The sequence below is a fragment of the Rattus norvegicus genome, chromosome 19, assembly GCF_036323735.1.
Source record: "Rattus norvegicus strain BN/NHsdMcwi chromosome 19, GRCr8, whole genome shotgun sequence".
In the NCBI taxonomy this organism is placed as follows: domain Eukaryota; kingdom Metazoa; phylum Chordata; class Mammalia; order Rodentia; family Muridae; genus Rattus; species Rattus norvegicus.
The window spans coordinates 61,422,985-61,440,826 of record NC_086037.1 but is presented as its reverse complement, the minus strand read 5'-3'; the positions used below and the strand labels follow the sequence as shown (position 1 = coordinate 61,440,826).

The 17,842-nt window shown below is 44.8% G+C and overlaps 1 protein-coding gene across 2 annotated transcripts; it reads right to left on the bottom strand.

Annotated features, from left to right (window-relative positions):
* Positions 1-495: 495 nt before the first annotated feature.
* Dynlrb2 (dynein light chain roadblock-type 2) lies at positions 496-12,045 on the bottom strand. 2 transcript variants are annotated; one of them, NM_001108451.1, is made up of 4 exons: positions 11,693-11,747; positions 8,959-9,034; positions 1,446-1,613; positions 497-730 (listed from the first exon to the last, which is right to left on the bottom strand). In NM_001108451.1, exons 1-4 carry the CDS (start codon positions 11,693-11,695, stop codon positions 687-689), a joined length of 291 nt encoding a protein of 96 aa, NP_001101921.1. In that variant the 5' UTR covers positions 11,696-11,747; the 3' UTR covers positions 497-686. The 2 variants fall into 2 exon arrangements, with proteins under 2 accessions (XP_063134212.1, NP_001101921.1); XM_063278142.1 differs by having other exon boundaries at positions 496-1,613; positions 11,693-12,045.
* Positions 12,046-17,842: the final 5,797 nt, after the last annotated feature.

Here is a 17,842-nt window from a genome sequence, read left to right as displayed (position 1 = left end):
GAAGAGTGGGAGGGAGGAGCACCCACTACCTCTGCTTTTTATTACCTTGTATGAATTTTCAGTTTATCTCAAAGTTAAAAGGTTACCAAAACTGGGAGGGCATAAGTCACATGTACCAGATTGTAACTGTTGACTCTGCATGGGTGTGAGCATGCATGGTCACCCGCTACATTAAGTGCATTTAGAGAATGCTTTAAATATTTAATAAAGACAAAATTCTCGGGAGTTATCCTCAGTCTTGTGGCATATACAGCATTGCCCAACATCTACTCTTGGTCCCCTTAGTCAGGTGTAACAGAGGAAGCAGCTGGAGGGATTCTGTGAAGGACAAAGCTATGGAGCTGCAGTTATTTCCTCTCTTGAAAACCACTCTGTTTCCTTCTGTTCGTTTTAACCTGGAACAAGGGATACTGTAGTTATTGTTGCTTTTAATTTGTGTGTGTGTGTGTGTGTGTGTGTGTGTGTGTGTGTGTGTTATATATAAAAACAGGGACGTAATAGCAGAATTTGTTTATTATACAGCAAAAGTACCACAACACAGCCAAAGGGACTAGGGAATTGTGTAGAGCAGTTCCATTGTCCAAACAGGAGAGCACATCTCTGGACTCAATCAGGGTACAATATCATGGATTAGAGGAGGGAAGGGCCTCCAGGTATCGACGAGAACAGGGTTGGCCACAGCAGGTCTACTCACATGGGTTCTGAATGACAATCAGAAGATATTCCTTATCTAGGGAGAAACATGAGGTTAACTCACTCATATTCCCTCAAACGCTTCAGCTGACTCCACACCAGAATTCCCATGACACACTGGAAAAGTTTAAAGCACCCAGACTTGGCACAGCACTCCTGACCTCATTTGTTTGTTGTCCCTGGGCATGGCTAATTTGGATAAACATTCAGCAAGCAGTGTTCATGTGCAGTAACATAAAACTTTAACTGTTCATCTGATGTGATAACATGCTATCTGCTGGGCTTGTGACTAATACAGTTATTCAGAAACACTGGGAACACAATTCCCCCAAGGAAGTGACCCTGTGGCTGTGTCTTCCAGTAGACCAGCTGGCCGCATTCACCTCCCAGGGAGGTTACACTTGATAGGCTTTTGATATACCTCCTACTTTAGTCCCAGGATAGGCCATTTCTGCCACTATGCACAAAGTCCATGTGCTGTGTTTCCATCATCCGTCTTGATAACTAGTAAGTGTAGGGGGGTAAAATTCAGCTTGTTCAAAGGCCAAGTTATTTTGGTAATTTCATACCACTTTTGAGTTTGGCCCTTCTGAATCAAACTTTGTCTTTGCAATCAAAGAGCTTTGTACTTCGAGTTACATATTAAGATCCACATCTCCGCCAAGATCCCACAATCCCCCAGTCTTTGAAACAAGGCTTTAAGCCAGCAAAACGGAGAAGCATTTTAAGGAGGAAGCTACGTGTCCCGTTACCTGGGGCTACCATGATTTCGTGTTTCTTCGATCTGATCCTAAGAAAAGTCAGGTCATTCTGGGGGTCAATGTCCCTGACTGTACTCTTAGCCTTCATGGTCAGCTGGTGGAGGAGACCCGCATACTGAACCGTTGTGGAGTTGTCCAGGGTTGTTCGGATTGGAATGCCTGTGGAAGATTTAATTTGGGGTTATTTTTTCCCGGTGGTAAAGGCAGCATATATGTGTAGTGCGAAATCTACTGGGAGTCACTCATCCTTGCAAAAGGTGGAAAGACGGATGGTGGCTGTTACCAGCTGGCATCAATTTTAGGTTGTTACTATTTGTCCTGTCATCTTTTTGTCTCTATGCGGGCTTTTAAATATAGTTGAGTCAGGTGGTGTTCGCAGGTTCGACTGTGGCTTCCCATCGTTTAAGTGAGAGCTCTCCAGCTTCCCTTGTTGATAATGCCGTGGACATTACTGTTCATCACTCCTATCATATGTATATGTTATAATAAGATCAGTGCATTGCTTGGACATTTGGTATTTTACATTTTTAATAGTGAATGTGTGGTGAATATTTCATGCATAAATGATCTGGAAGCTGTTAATTGATTACATATACATGTACATATACATATACATATACATACACATACACATACACATACACATATACATATACATATACATATACATATACATATACATATACATATACATATATATGCATATGCATTCTCAAGGCATCCCACTTATGAAATACATGGTCAGTAACATGGAATTTTTCTGCTTCCTTGAAAGAAGAGCCACCAAGGAACAACACTGCCTAAACCAGGGAGTCTATCCAGAAGGGGTGTTGCAAAATCTCTAACTCCTCCTAAAGTGTTTTGCAAACCTTAAATTTTATGTTAGAACAATAAGGTATCGAGGAGAATGACTTTTCTGGGTAGGTGTCCCTGGCTTGTGCTTATTTTCTATTTAAACATTATTAAATTTAGCCTCTTGTTCACTCTGTTGCTGTATTATATGATATTAAAACATATTGATTTAATTAAAAGATTCAAGCCAGACAAATATGCAAGTCTGAGTCGATTCAGTTCAAGGCCATTGAGCCCTGGTTGGGCCACCCAGCATCAGTGTCTCTTATGCAGGACCAGGTTAGGTGCTTTGTGCGTGTTATATCTGATCGAAGATAACCTTCATGGCGAGAACTACCACACAGGCAGAAACTCTAGGGATTCCATTTCAGAGTGTGCCTTCACTTAAGGGAGGGACACATAATGACAAGAGTCTGTATCAGAATGTAGTCAGATTCCTTAAGCACCTGGATTAGGGCCAGTCAATAAAAATCCAAAGAGGAGCTTGGGTTTTTCTTTAGAAAACATAGTTGCAGAAACTAATACTGATGATGTGCGTTTTTCAAAACTAAAGTATCACCACTGTAGAGTTTTATCAGTCTTCCTGAAACTCTGGAACTCTGGGAGACTGTCAGTCTTGATTTTAAAACAGACTAAATTTCCATCTCCTGAACAGAATAGAAGAGGAGGAAGAGGAGGAGCAGGAGCAGGAGGAGGAGGAGGAAGGGGGAGGAGCAGAAGGAAGAGGAGGAGGAGGAAGGGGAGGAGGAGGAGGAATGGGGGAGGAGGAGCAGGAGGAGGAGGAGGAGGAAGGGGGAGGAGGAGCATGAAGAGGAGGAGGAGGAGGGGGAGGAGGAAGGGGGAGGAGGAGATATGGGGGAGGAGGAGCAGGAGGAGGAGGAGCAGGAGGAGGAGGAGGAAGGGGGAGTAGGAGGAATGGGGGAGGAGGAGCAGGAGGAGGAGGAGGAAGAGGAGGAGGAGGAGGGGGAGGAGGAGGAAAAGGGGGTTTTCATCATTCACAGGGCAACCTATTCTGTCGATGAGGTATCACACAAAACCATAATTTCTGTCCTTTTAGTTCTTGGTCACTTTCCCCAGAGGGAAGTCTGTTTTTCACAGCCAAGAAGTCACAAAGCATCTACAGCCAGTGGGGGACAGTGGTGTAGCAGGCACCTAAGTCTACACAGAACTTTTGGATGGGCAGTTTTGCTTTATATCTTAAACATGGACAACCATTGAAGTCTGAATGGCTCAGGATCAGGATAAGAAATAGAACCCAAATAAGTTCTTCAACGCGTAGATGACAAGACTGTGAATCAGAGGCTTAGGCTGTTTCAGTTGTCTGTCCATAGTTTAGGTCAATAAATAACAGAGCCCACCTTTCTGAGTAACACGTGCACAACTGTGAGAATAGGATGCTTTCACTCTCAAAAGCAGACAGTAAGGAGGTTGGGGCTGGGAATTCATCTCAGTGGCAAAGTGTCTGCCTAACATATGTAAGACCTTGGCTCCTGTCCCCAGCTCTCCAGACTGACCAACTGACCAACCAACCAACCAACCAACCAACCAACCAACCAACCAACCAACCAACTGACCAACCAACCAACCAACCAACCAAAACCAAGAAGTCTTTAGTGGTTTCTTGCTTTGTACCAGTTAAAATTAAGGTAGTGTTTCACTGGCCCCAGAGCTCATGAGTTAGGGTGTATCAGCTGGGCAACAAACCCAGTTATCCTCCTGGCTGTACCTCTCCAGTGCTGGGATTATAAGTGAGCACAACCATATCTACTGGGAATCAAACTTAGTAACTTCTGCTTTCGAGGAAAGCACTCTACCATTGAGCCATCCTATTGGCCTCAACCACTTCCTTCCCGAGAGACAATCATAAGTCCTAGTCTTTTACACAGCCATCCAGGAATACTCAAAAAGTGATTGAAAATTACTTTGAATAGTCACTCACGATTACTGTAATCTATGTTTAACCCTCTCCTTCCCTCCATCCCTCTCCTTCCTTCCTTCTTTCCTTCCTTCCTTTCCTTCTCTTCTCTCCCCTCTCTTTCTTTCTGTGGTGCTGGGAGTTGGAAATCAAAGCCTCATGTTTACAAGGTAAACACTCTACCAGGAGGGAGGGTGTCTTCTCAGCCTTGCCCTCTGTCTGTCTTCCATATTTAAGAGTATACATGGATCTGACTGTGGAAACAATCAGGAAATACTGACTACTGCTTTGTTCTCTATGGTTTTTTTTTTTATATAATGACAGGCAGTTCACCACCTTGCTTCAAGAATGTATATTTGTGTGTATAGTCTTTAATAGAACCCTAATATTTTCACTTAAGACCTTTGGGAAACTGATCTAGAAAACGTAAGGCTATCCTGTCTAAGAGGTAGTGAGGGTCTGCCTTGTACCTGTAACCTACATGTCCTCCTGACAGGCATTCGGGCTGTTCCCAGTCCGAGACTTCTACCCACAAGGCCACATAACCTGTCGTTGCATATTCATTTGTTTTGGAAGGAGTTGTTTCCAAACTGGAGCTCACTGAATGAAACACATGAACATTTTAAAATTTGATAGTGTTGGATTTATGGCATCTGAAATATGAAATCTGCGGTCCCAGGAAGCTGGGTCATTAGCTTGGTCTGCGGTGTTTGCTTTGGTGGGTAGACTGCGTGTCAGAAGAAAAGGAGTCAGCTGGATGGCTGACAAGAATCGAATGATATTCAGATGGTGAATTGTTAGATATGTCAAGGATACTCAAAGTCAAAAGCCTGCACATAAAAGTTTGTGTGTAAAAGGATGTGTGACAGCTTTGGGAGGTCGGGAGGTAGATGTTTACTTATTGGTATTACAGTGAACATTCTTCCAAATGGGAAACTAAAGTCAATAAAGAGTCCACTGTCATCTAAACCTCGACCACTTGGAACCAACCAATCAGAGCCGTCCTCTTGCTCATCTTACATAGGAAGCCGCATCTTAGTAACAAACCAAAGGCTTACTACACAACCTGGCATATGATGCCCTCTAAATGAATAGACATGGTAGGCCTACTTAATTAACCACAAAGGCAAGCTGACAATGATGTTAACGCACTGTTGACTAGTTTCCATCAGCAGTCCCTGGCAGAGAACAAGAGGGTGACAACAGTGTCCTGGGTAACTGCCCAGGACTTCTACAGGGCCGTGAAGCTGAACTGTAATCAAAGCCGCCTCCGGCTACACTTGAGGGCACTTGAGTGTTTTGCTAGACTCAGGTCACACAGCTTACACCATGTGCATCAGGAAACACCCCTGGTCATGCTCTGGTCATTAACCATCTCACCACCAAAATAAGCCCCTTGCTTATATTTTTGGGGGAGAACGTTAATTTGACTTCAACCAAGTTTCCACAACCCTTAGAAAGTGCCCCGAATCCTGATATAATATTATCCTAGTTGAAGTTAGAGAAAAGCTAATGGTAGCAAAACATACCATTTTGTTGTTGCTGCTGCTGTTGTTGCTTTCAAACAAGAAACCCAGAGAAATTATCACCAAGTAGTACAGGAGAGCAAACTTTACTTCTGATTTTGCTACTTGGGGAGAGTCACTCTAACATTTGACCCTTTCCCTCCTCACTCTTCTCATGCATTTTTGGGGGTGGGGGGCAGGGCAGGGTAGGGCATCACACACCTTAGGTTGGCCTCAAACTTTCTATGTAGCTGAGGATGACCTTGAACTCCTGATTCCACTTCCCCAGTTCTGGGGTTACAAACATGTCCCACCATGCTATTTATTCAATCGGACCCAAGGCTTCACTCATGGGAGGCAGGCACTCTACCAACGGGGGACATCCCCAGCCCCTCTCCACCCACGGTTTTGGAGTACTTGTTTGCACCTGGCTGTATAAATGATCCAAGAAACGTTTCCTGTTACTTCATCCCCTGCCTTTGGTCCTGGATCCAAATCTTTTCTCCCCGCTAATTGCGTGATGGTCAGACACCGAATGCACCTCACCCCCTTGGGTGCTTTAGATTAAGGCATTGCAGTGAAACACGTTAGCAGCCTTGGCCTGGGTACCACAGGAGACTATACTGGATTGAGGTGCTCTTTGGAATTTATGTCCACCCTAAGCTTCAGAAGATGAGCCTGTTTGGAAATGGGTTCTCTGTAGAGGCAAGCAGTTAAAATGAAGCCACACTGGGTAAGGGCAGGCCCTCATAGGTATAGCAGGGTAACCTGTCTGTAGAGTGACCTGCTATGGTAGGGTGATAATCAATGACTTTACTACCTCCAAGACACTGGTAAGAGGTCAGGAAGCCTCCAGCCATAGAGTCCTCAGAAAGACTGTGACCCAGTGACATGCTGGCCTCAGTTTCAACCTGCCAGGTAGAGACATCCTGTAGAAGGTTTTTATCAGTGTGCGGTGTACACGTGTGTTTGTCTGCACACGACAGACAAACATGTGTAGGCCAGACATATGTAGGCCAGAGGCTCACATTGGGATCTTTATCAATTTTACCTTAATTTTACTGAAACTCTATCTCAGAGAACTCGGGCCTTGCAAACTCATCTGGCTGCCTGGCCGGGGAGCCCTAGGGAAACCCCTGTCTCCTCTTCCTCAAATACTGGAATTCCAGGGACATGACTGTTACACCTACTGTCTTAGGGTTTTACTGCTGTAGACAGAGGCCATGACCAAGGCAACTCTCATTAGGACAACATTTAATTGGGGCCGGCTTACAGGTTCAGAGGTTCAGTCCATTATCATCAAGGCAGGAACATGGCAGCATCCAGGCAGGCATGGGGCAGGAGGAGCTGAGAGTTCTACATCTTCATCTTAAGGCTGGTAGCAGAAGACTGGCTTCCAGTCAGCTAGGATGAGGGTCTTAAAGCAAAGCCCACAGTGACACCAACTCCAACAAGGCCACACCCACTCCAACGAGGCCACGCCCACTCCAACGAGGCCACGCCCACTCCAACAAGGCCTTACCTCCTCATAGTGCCTCTCCCTGGGCCAAGCATATACAAACCATCACATCTCCCTTTACACATGGGTTCTGAGGATCAGGTCTTCATGCTTGCACAGCAAGAACTTTCCCACCAAAGCCAATAAGTGTGTGGTATTTGTTGTCGTGGCTAAAGGAAACTCACAAGGCACCTCTGCTAAGTCACACGTGTAGCTCGTGTAAGTCAGGGTGCGAAACCAGGGAGCAGATACGTGGAAGCAGAACCCATTTAACTAAGGGCTACACCAAGAGTCGACCACTTCCTGGAAATACGTGGTCCGGCTTTTCATTTCCTGCACAGATGATCCTAGCCCTTCCTTCCTCGTTCCTTGGGCTCAGACCCAATCACTGCTTGCAGGGTTATTTCTCACTTTATGAAACAAGTCGAATGTTTTCCAAATGATTATTCAAGGTGACTACTCTTTTCTTTTTTTTTTTTTAGTTCTTTTTTTCGGAGCTGGGGACCGAACCCAGGGCCTTGCGCTTCCTAGGCAAGCGCTCTACCACTGAGCTAAATCCCCAACCCCCAAGGTGACTACTCTTATTTCAGAGGATGCTATGGAATTTTTGTCACCTCTCACTTTTATAGATGCCCGGATTAGCAAAGGGATGAGCAGGAACCTTTAAGAGGTTGTCACTGTGACAGATCATAGAGAGAAAGGTAGGCAGAGAAAATGCTATGCTGTCTTCTTTTTTGGGAGGGGAGGGATGGATAGATAGATGCTTGAGTGCAAGTGTGCACGTGTCCCTCCTGTACGTGTGTGTATGTGGAAGTCGGGATGAGTCGTTGGAATCAGTTACCCAGTTATCTCTTTCTGGCACTTGGCCACTGGGGATAAATCTCGGGTCTTCAGGCATGGCAGCAAGCACCTCTACCCACTGATTCCTCTTTGCCGTCTCAGTGTGCAGATGCGAATGGTTCAGACAGTGTGGGTCCGGGACCAGCATCCACATTTCATAGCTGGCAATGTATTGTTCCTTCCCGCCCATTATTTACAAGACTATTCCTGAAATGTTATTAAAATGAATTCTTGTGTCGGAGGGTCCTAGGAAGACTTGGAGTAGGGGGAAATGGGGAAGAGATATGACCAAGATACATTATATACACATCTGAACTTTTCAAATAATAAACTAAAATATTATTAAAATAGATTTTAAGAGGTTTTTTTGTTTTGTTTTGTGTTTTTGTTTTTGGGTTTTTTTTTTTTTCATATGATAAAGGAAACTGTTAATTTAGAATGAAGGTTGGAACTCTCTCTGTACTGTCGCCTTTATAACATTAGGCCCAAACCAAACTACCAATCACATAATTTCTTCAATAAGAGAGCTTTGCTGGCCCTCCCAAAGTGATGTTAATTACCAGAGTATCCCTAACACTAACCCTGACCCTTTCTGAAGAAGATGTTGTGTTTGTGTGTGTGTGTGTGTGTGTGTGTGTGTGTGTGTGTGTCTTAGACAATGTCTCTGTGGCCCCAGCTCTTAAGTGATTGGTATACAGTAGGTAGACAGTGTCTCTGTGGCCCCAGCTCTTAAGTGATTGGTATACAGTAGGTATCCAATAGATGTCTGATGAATAACTGGCACAGGCAAAACATGGTGTTAAGCTCAGAATCTAATGTAAATGTCGTCACTCTTGACACAGTAAATGGATTGTCTCTGTGTGTCAAGCCCAGTCAGCCTGTGGCAAGAGTTACCTTCTGCATTGACCACCATCGTTCCGATGACCCCTTTGTGGCTCTGGATTCTCTTGAGGGTTTCCTCCACTTCTGTCTGCAAGAGATCAGGGCATTAACTAGGAGGGTGTCCATGGTCACATCAACTCTACAGAGAATATCTGGGAACACACCTAGTCACCTATTTCCTTAACTGAGAGATGGGGACAATACGCTTGGGTGTTTAAAGGGTAGGCTTGGAACTTAGATCTCTTATGGGGACTGTGTAAGAAGTCCCAGCTTGCATATAACCTAGATAGACTGCCAGGCTTCAGCCCCGGTGAAGACAGTCTCACGGGGGATCCCTAAAGCTTGCGTGTTCTTATTTGCTAGAAGGGTAGTGTTTATTTGTTTGTTTGTTTGTTTGTTTTTACATTGCCCAGAAAGCTACAGGCCATCTTTCAACAGCCCCCATTTGCATACTTACAAAAAACTTTTCATATGTCATAGCTTTTAAATATTTATAGGTCATCACCGTATCCTCCAAGTGCCCAAAAGCTGCCCTTTCTGAGACACCTTAGTCACTTCTGTTACCCCCATTGGGGGTTCATTCTGGTGACCAAACTTACAAAGGGCATTCTACTGCAGGGTGCTGGGGTCCCCTGGTCGTGTCTTGGCTTCAGCTGGATGTTGGGCTGTGAATGTCTGTGTTTGGGACTCACAGGTGGGCTTTATGCTCACCTTTTGGACCTGACTGTGAATAAAACCACTCTGCTCCCTGTGCTGTCTAATTCCCAACAGCACATTGTGAGTATTTACATTTCTTTTAAAAATCTATTTTATTATTTTGTATGTATGGATGCTTGTCTGCATGTGTTGTGTGAGCACCATGTGCGTGCCTAGGGCCAGCAGAGGCCAGAAGAGGGCGTCAGATCACCTAGACGTGAAGTTACAGACAGTTGTGAGATACCAGGGGGCGCTGGGGATTGAACCTGGGCCCTCTGCAAGAGGACTTAGTGCTGTTAACCAATGATCTCTCTCCCCAGCCTCATAGAGATAGATAGATCGGTCTATCTATCTACCTATCTACCTATCTATCTATCTATCTATCTATCTCTCTATCTCTCTTTCTTTCTTTTTTTTAAGATAGGATTTCACACTCTATAGCTCAGTCTGGTCTTGAACTTGCAGCAATTCTCCTGCCTCAGACTCCTGAGTGCTGGGACTCCAGACAGATGTTACCATGGCCCACTTGGCCTGGAAGTTTTGTGATGAGAATCTATTCTATCATTTTCTTTCCCAACATCTCACAAGTGAACGTTACATTACTTCAGCCGGAGACAGGCTTCCTTTGGCACTCACTGTGGATGTGAGTGAGCACCTTCCTTGTCTTTCCCTTGCTGGATTCGTGACTTTCCTCTCGACGGACACTATTAACACTTAGTTTACTATGTTCTTTAAACTACACCATAGACCAAAGTTTGGAGAAATGCCATCTGCCGAGGAGACCTACCATTGCTACCACAGGATAAAAACTGTTTCCCTGTCACAAACAAGAGGGACTGTAAAAACAGAGGAAGACAGCATATTTTTACATTCCAGTGCCACAAAAGCTCTGAGCCTGAGGTGTCCTCTGGAAAGGAAAATGAGACATTGCCAGTGACCACAATAGTAAGAATCTGATAGTGCCACGGACTTGTTTTGTCCCATACGCAGCCAGGGACAAAACCAAAACCAAATAAAACACCAAAACAAAACCAAACAAAACAAAAAAACACCAAAACAAAACAAAACAAAAAACACCAAAACAAAACAAAACAAAAAACACCAAAAAACCCCCACCAAAAACAAAAACAAAAAACCAAACAACATCAAAATAAAAAAAACAAAAAAAACCCCAAAAAAACCCAACAAAAAAACAAAAAACAAACCACACACACAAACAAAACAAAAACGAAAACCTCCCAACCAACCAACCAACCAAGAAAACCCAAAGCCTAGTAAATGTAGACATTTTTTCTTGGAGTATATCTCTGACATTTGACATTTCTTGCTCTCCTTATGTCTGGCACAGAATATCCATACACTAGCACAGTTCTGATTGTCTTAGGGGAGTGTACAACTCCTCAAAGCCATGGACCCCCTCCTCTCTGCCTCCATTGCTCCTCTCCATTCTCTGCTCCTCACTGACCTTTCCTCTCCTCCAAGGTGGTTCTCTTCTGACTCTCAGACCCCTACTGCACTCCCCCCCCCCCGGGTTCCCAGGACACCCCTGTCCCGCCTCTTCTCTCCTCTCCCCTCCTCTCCTTTCCCTTTCCTTTTTCTTCACTCCTTTCCCTTCATTTCTTTCTCTCCCATTCCCTTCCTTCTCTTCTTTTTCCCTTTACCTTTTTCTCTCCCTCCCCCCTTCCTTTTCTGTGCAGGCGAAGTTATGGTAGCATCTTCCCCCCTTTCTCTCTCCTCCTCCTTTCTCTCTCCATTCCTCACCCCTCCCTCCCGATTTTCTTCTCTTCCCCCTTTGTTTGTTGCTCACCCCCCAACCCCCTTCCCATTTTCTTGTTCTCCCGGTCCCATTCTTTCTCAGCCTATGCTCTTTCTTTCTCCACTGCCTTCATCTCTCTTTGCAAACTTTCCTGGCTCCCGGATTCATCTCAGCACCTCCCGTTTCTCAATAGCGTCCCTTCCAGCTGCCATCCAGTAAATGGTGAGACCCTCCCAGGACAGCTGTGCACATGGGTCTCCCCACTCTGCCCTTCCAGATAAGAACCCGATTTACCATCGCGCCTGTGGGACAGCTCCACTCTCAAGCCTAAGCTGCAGTTTCTGTGGATGTCAACAACGCTTCCCTGTTGCTAGGAAACCAGGCAGGAAGTGGCTTCCTGAAGGCTATGGGCTGCGCCTGCGCAACGGTCATGCTGTTTCTGCAGCCGACTTTTCCGCCCTGCCTGTGGCAGGTTGCTTTGCAGCCTAGCAAAGGGGTTCTAGAAGGCAGGCAAGGGCGTTCCTTCCCGATGCAGCTCAAGGCGATGGGGTCGCGGGAGGATGCGGTCTCTCATGGGTCCAATTTCCCTTCTTTCCTATGTTTTCTGGAGATGTGACCGCCACCTGTCCCTGGAGTCAGGCAAGTGCAGCTAGCCACTCTACCGCCCCCACGTGAGATATAAGATACACACATGGGTGCAAATAATACCATCGTGAGATATAGTACTATCTATGTGGGAAACGATAATACGCTGTGGATTTGGTAGCACTCAGGGAAGGTGCTCATGTCAGAAAACCAGCCGATTTCATTTTATCTCTGAGAATTTGGTACTAGAGCTGAGCCGATCTAGAAAGTGTAGGATGGTGATCTGGAAAGTGTAGGATGGTCTAGTGTCATTTCTGTTGCTGTGATAAACACACCCGAAGAAAGAGCAACTCGGAGGAGAAAGGGTTCAGTTTAGCTCACAATTCCAGGATGCAATCCTTGTGGGAAGTCAAGGCAGGAGCTTGAAGCATTTAGTTAGATCCACACTCTGCAGGTGGAGAGAATGCAAGAAGGGGGAGGGGAGGAAGGAGGAGGGATGGAAGGAGTGAAAGTAAGAAAAAGCAAAAGAGAAAGAGGAAGGGAGGAGGGGGGAAGGGAGGTAAGTCTATGTTTGGCTAGTCTTTTTCTCCAATCCTTATACAATTCAGTACTTAGCTCAGGGAAGGGCCTCCTATATTTAGGCTGGGTCTTCCCACGTCAATGAAAACAGTCAAGATAATCTCCACAGACATTTCCTCAGACTAACCTGATTTGAGGTTCTCTTCCCCTGTTATTCTACATTGTGTCACCTTTACAATTAAAAGTAACAATCACGTAGTAGAAGAAGGAATCTTCTTCTGAGGGGTGTGTGTGTGTGTGTGTGTGTGTGTGTGTGTGTGTGTATATATACATTGTCTCAGCTGATTGACCAGAGTGTTTTGCAATAATAAAAATGTGGGTCTTTACAGATTCTGTGGCTGAATTACATAATCCTGACTTTTTGTCTACCCTGTCCCCACTTCCCTCCTATTTCTGATCAGGGAGATTTCTACTTGAATCCTCACACACCCATCTGTTTTTCATATAAAACGCTGGCCATGCACCTTATCTGTTATGTCAATTAACTTTAATAAAGGGGAGGCGGCTGCAGCATAGCATGGGTTGTGAGTTCCCTCCCTTCTGGAGTCAGGATGTCAGCCTGGTTCAGTAGCTGACAGCTGTGATCGGAGGCAAGCAGGATCCAAGCTGGAGAGGCGCAGGCAGGAGAACCCAACAGCTCAGAAAGAAAGAAGTGGACCAAGTGACTTCCAACCAGCAGTCAAGTCTGACTCCATGCATAGGAAATCAACGGGGAGAACATGCGCCATTTTCTCCTCATTGACCTTTCACTCCCAACGATTCCTCGGAGGTAGCTTGGTTTAATTTTGATGCCTTCTCTTTGGCGTGGGAGTATGATGGATATCCAGGGTGCTGTATGAGCTGCCTTGGAGGAATCCGACACGTTCTCTGTCTTGTCCTAGGTACTGGGAATTCTTTCCACTCTCTCCACTGCCTCCCATCCCTGCCCCTTTCTTTAAACTCACACTAGGTGCTAAATCACCTCAACTCCTCTGACACTGTTAGTGACTAAAACTTGCAAGCACCTGGAAAAACTTACTTTCTTACTTTTTTCTTCTTTCATATTTCACTCTTCCATGCACTTAACTGTCAAAACCAAGAAGCTTTTCTTCTGAGCACGAGGGGTCTCTCTTGTTCTTTGACTGCTTCCCATTTCTGGTTAGTCCAATGGGATATGGGCGATGTCATGACCTTGAATGTCCCCTTGGAATTTTATTGATCATTCTATGTAGTTTTCAGCACTCCGTTGGCAACCATTGAGTTGGGCTACACTATCTTTATCTTGTGTTTCATTTTCCTCGTGAGATTTTTCTAACATTTGTCAACCTAAACGACAGAATTTATAGGACTCTTCTCTAGGGCATCTTAAGCTTTATCTAGTTACAACCCGGTCTTCCCCCCAACAAATTTATTATTCATTTTATGTGTATAGGTGCTTTGCCTCCATGTGTGTCCGTGCACTTGTGTGTGTGTGTGTGTGTGTGTGTGTGTGTGTGTGTGTGTGTACTGACATCAGAGGCCAGAAGATGTCGGATCCCCTGGAACTTGAGTTACAAAGGGTTGTGACCTGCCATGTGGGTGCTGGTGATTGAAGCCAGTGTAACCAGTGCTCTTACTTCTGAGCCACCTATCCAGCCCTCCCAGACAAAATTGTTTGTGGCCTTGTGAGTATAGAAGTAGGTATAGAAATCAAACATTTACTGATAATAAATTATAAAGAAAGTTATTTGAACATAATCCTTTGGCCTCCATATAATCCCACCATTCATTAAAGAGAAAAAGGATTTGCATGTTAATGAATAGGAAGTGCTTGTCTGTCTAGGCCAGTTCAAAGAATCACTAATTTAATACTTACATACTGAGGGATGGTGATAGGAAACTATTAGAAATCTCTGGGATTTTTTTTTGTAATTAAATATTAGTTTCTATAAGAATAGAAAACTTCCTGTACAAACTACCACTGCAACTCTTAGCCTGAAGTTTGAGGGAGGATATTTGGGGTGTTTTAGACACCATTTGTTGACTTCGTACAATGAGGGCGTACACAGTGTTGTGTGCATCTGATGTATGTTCAGAACCAGAGCTGCTGTTAGTTTGCAAAATGCAACTCCATCAGGAAGGACCAGACACCTCATATTCATGGTGTGTCTAATTTTGAACTAATCTCTGATCCTTGCATTTTTAGAAGCTTTTTACTGTGGTTGCCAATTTTTTAAATTTCTACTTTGGCGTATAGTTCAGAATTCCTTCCTATTACCCAGAGTCACAAGAGGTTTCCTCTATTTTCCTGGGAATGTTAAATGAACAAGGTACAAGTGGTATGTCCTCCACAGTGCATATGTTAGACGCTGGATCTGGGTCACATGAGTTTTGCTCTCATATGTGGATAAATGTCACTGAAAAAGTGCACCTATTATCACAGAACTGGGCTATTGCTGTGAAAAAAAATACCCTGACCAGCGCAGCTTAAGGGTGTGCTTTGGATCAGAGTTGCATGTTCCATTTCTCACCAGGGAGAAGGCACAGAGGCAGAAGCTGGAAGGGTGGGAAGGATTGGTCATTTCACATCTATAATCTGGAGCAGAGAAAGATGACAGCATGAATGTATGCCAGTGCTAAGCTTGCCTTTCTCCACTCTTACAGAATCTAGAACTTCTTGCATAGGGAATGATGCCACCCACAGTGGGCTGGTCTTCCTACCCCAATTAATATATCCAAGATAACCTGTGAGCTTTGATTTTTCAAATCCTACTTTTAATATGGGTTCTTAAATGCTTTAACCTCCCTTCTAGTCCACCACCCTTCAGAGGTAGTGGAAAAGGAAGGTTATTAGGATACCGGGGAAGTGGACCAGTTTAGAAATTGTTTTTGGAGAAAAGTCCCATCTACGGTGTCAGGAATTCAGCAGTTCACAGGATTCAGCAGTGGCAGCTTGATCCACTCACAAATACTTCAGGAATGTAACAGTTTAGTAGTGTCGGGATAGCAAACACAAGGCAGCAGTGGTGGCAACTACCTACCAGAGACAACCAGGCCTCAGCAGGAGTGACCAGGACCACCAGGGATACCAGGAGAAGTTTTCTGCTGTGCCCCTCTCAGTGAAGTGAAGGTCAGCGAAGATGTGAGACCAACAACGCCTTGAAATGCTAGCTCCTTCACTGGCCATTGGGTCCCGTTTAAACTCCCTCCAAACATCTTGTGTCCTCCACATGTCTTGCCTCAGGATGTGAGTCTGTTTTAGCAAAACTCCCCGTGAGTCTGTATCAGCTGACATCCACCGTTTCACAACTCTGACTCCTTGCATCTCCCACAGCCTGAGGAAGCTGAGTGGGTAATTGGGACTCTGATTCCTGGTAAGCGCTCAACAGTTGTCCCCAGCACCCAGACTGTCAGTGATGGCTGACTGCCACTCTCACCTTAGCCATGATGATTAGTTTTAATTGTCAGGTTGTTACAATCTAGAGTTTTCTGGGAAGAGAGACTCAAAGAGCGATAGCCCAGATCGGGTTGGCCTTTTGGGGATGGCTGTGAGGGATTTTCTAAGTTGGGTTAATTGCTGTGAAAAGACTCATCCTGATGGAGGCTTCACTATTTCATGGTCTGGGGAGGGAATTGTGTAAGAGTGAATAAAAGTGAGCTGAGCAAGTGAACACACATGTATCTGTTCATTCTCTCCGGGCTTGGCTGTGCATGTGACGGGACCAGCTGTTTCAAGTTCAGCTTGACTTCCCTGCTTTCATGGACCGTCATCTAGAACCCTTTCTCATCTAAGTTGCTTTTTTCCCGGTATCATCTCACAGCAGCATAACAGAGACTAGGGCATTAATCTCTCAATGGTTATTCTAAGTAGTCTAAGTACAAGGAAAAAAAGTCAGAGTGCATTTTTATAAAAGCATTTTAACTCTTTATTATTTACCAGAAGGGTGACTTTGGGCAGAAGTAAAGTACGGATATGAAAACATGGACTATGATGGCATTAGCCTTCAAAAGATCAGAGGAAAAGATTGTAGAGCAGTGGTTCTCAACCTATGGGCCATGGCCCCAAAGTGGTTGAATTATTCTCTCACAGAGCATGCCTCAGAGCATCTGCATATCAGATATTTACACTATGATGCATAGAGTTATAAAGTAGCAGTGAAAATAGTAGGTTGGTTTGGGATCACCACAACACGAGGAACTTTATTAAAGGGCGGTGCCATGAGGGAAGGTTGAGAACCATTGCAATGGAGCAAAGCCAATTACCGAACAGGAACATTACATGATGATTGGTAGAATGCTCGAGCTCCCACCGTACCGTACAGAACCTGGCAATGAAAGCATATGCCGATAATAACCGAGCTGCAAAAGGCAGGAGAGAAAACATCGCACTGTTGAAAAGAGCCACGTTCAGTGACAGTAAGACATCCATACCTTCGCTGGAAAATTAGCCAATTGGAGAGCCCCTAAGGACAGAAGCTCTAAAACCTTCTACCAACGGGTTTTAGCTGACATCTGTTGATCAGACTAGCCAGAATTGGAGGCCACACAACCTTTGATGTGCCCACAAAACATTGCCCAAGACAGACCACACTCAGCTGTAAATAATCGCCAGCAAACATACGTAAGTTTTCTGACCTTAGTAAATTCAACCCCGAAGCCAATGACGCTGATAGAAACATAATAGAAAAACCGTGTCAACAATGGAAAATTGCCCAATCCATTGCTGAACAATCCATTGCTCAACTGAAGATTTTTTTTTAAGGGCGATAAATTACAAACTGAGACAAAATGGAACACAATATGTTAAGTTTGTGAACACAATCAATACAGCCGATAGCTCTAGATGCCTCTTTAGAAAGCATGAAAAATCTGAATCTGGACTCTCAGAAACTCAGACGGGGGAAAAAGAGTCCAAGTAAATCTATCTTGAAATTGTAAAACTCCATGTTATGGTTTACGTTGGAGCCTAATATCCAGCCACGGGTTTGGGCTTTGAGGGGTTGGTCTGGAATGAGAGGTGCAACTCTGAGAGCTAGGTTTCCTTCAAAGGGGTGGGGCCTGGGAGGCAGATGTAGATGAATAGGTGCATCACAGTGGAGTGCCCACACCTGCCTTTGCACAGCCCTCTGGTCCCTCGTCTGCTGTCAGGTGGATGGCTCTAGCAATCCAGTTCTACCACCATAGGTGGACCCTCACTGCCATGCCTTCCTACCATGACGGACTGCAACCTTCTGAAATCACGACTCAAAATAAAGGTTCCCTTCCTCAGACTCATCTGGTAAGTTTATTCCAGTGACAGAAGAGCGACTGATAAATTCCCCA

Coding starts and splice junctions, on each gene's coding strand:
- Dynlrb2 (XM_063278142.1), bottom strand. Junction 1,614..8,958: donor GATGGTGGTCAATGCAGAAG/GTAACTCTTGCC, acceptor AATCTTCCACAG/GCATTCCAATCCGAACAACC.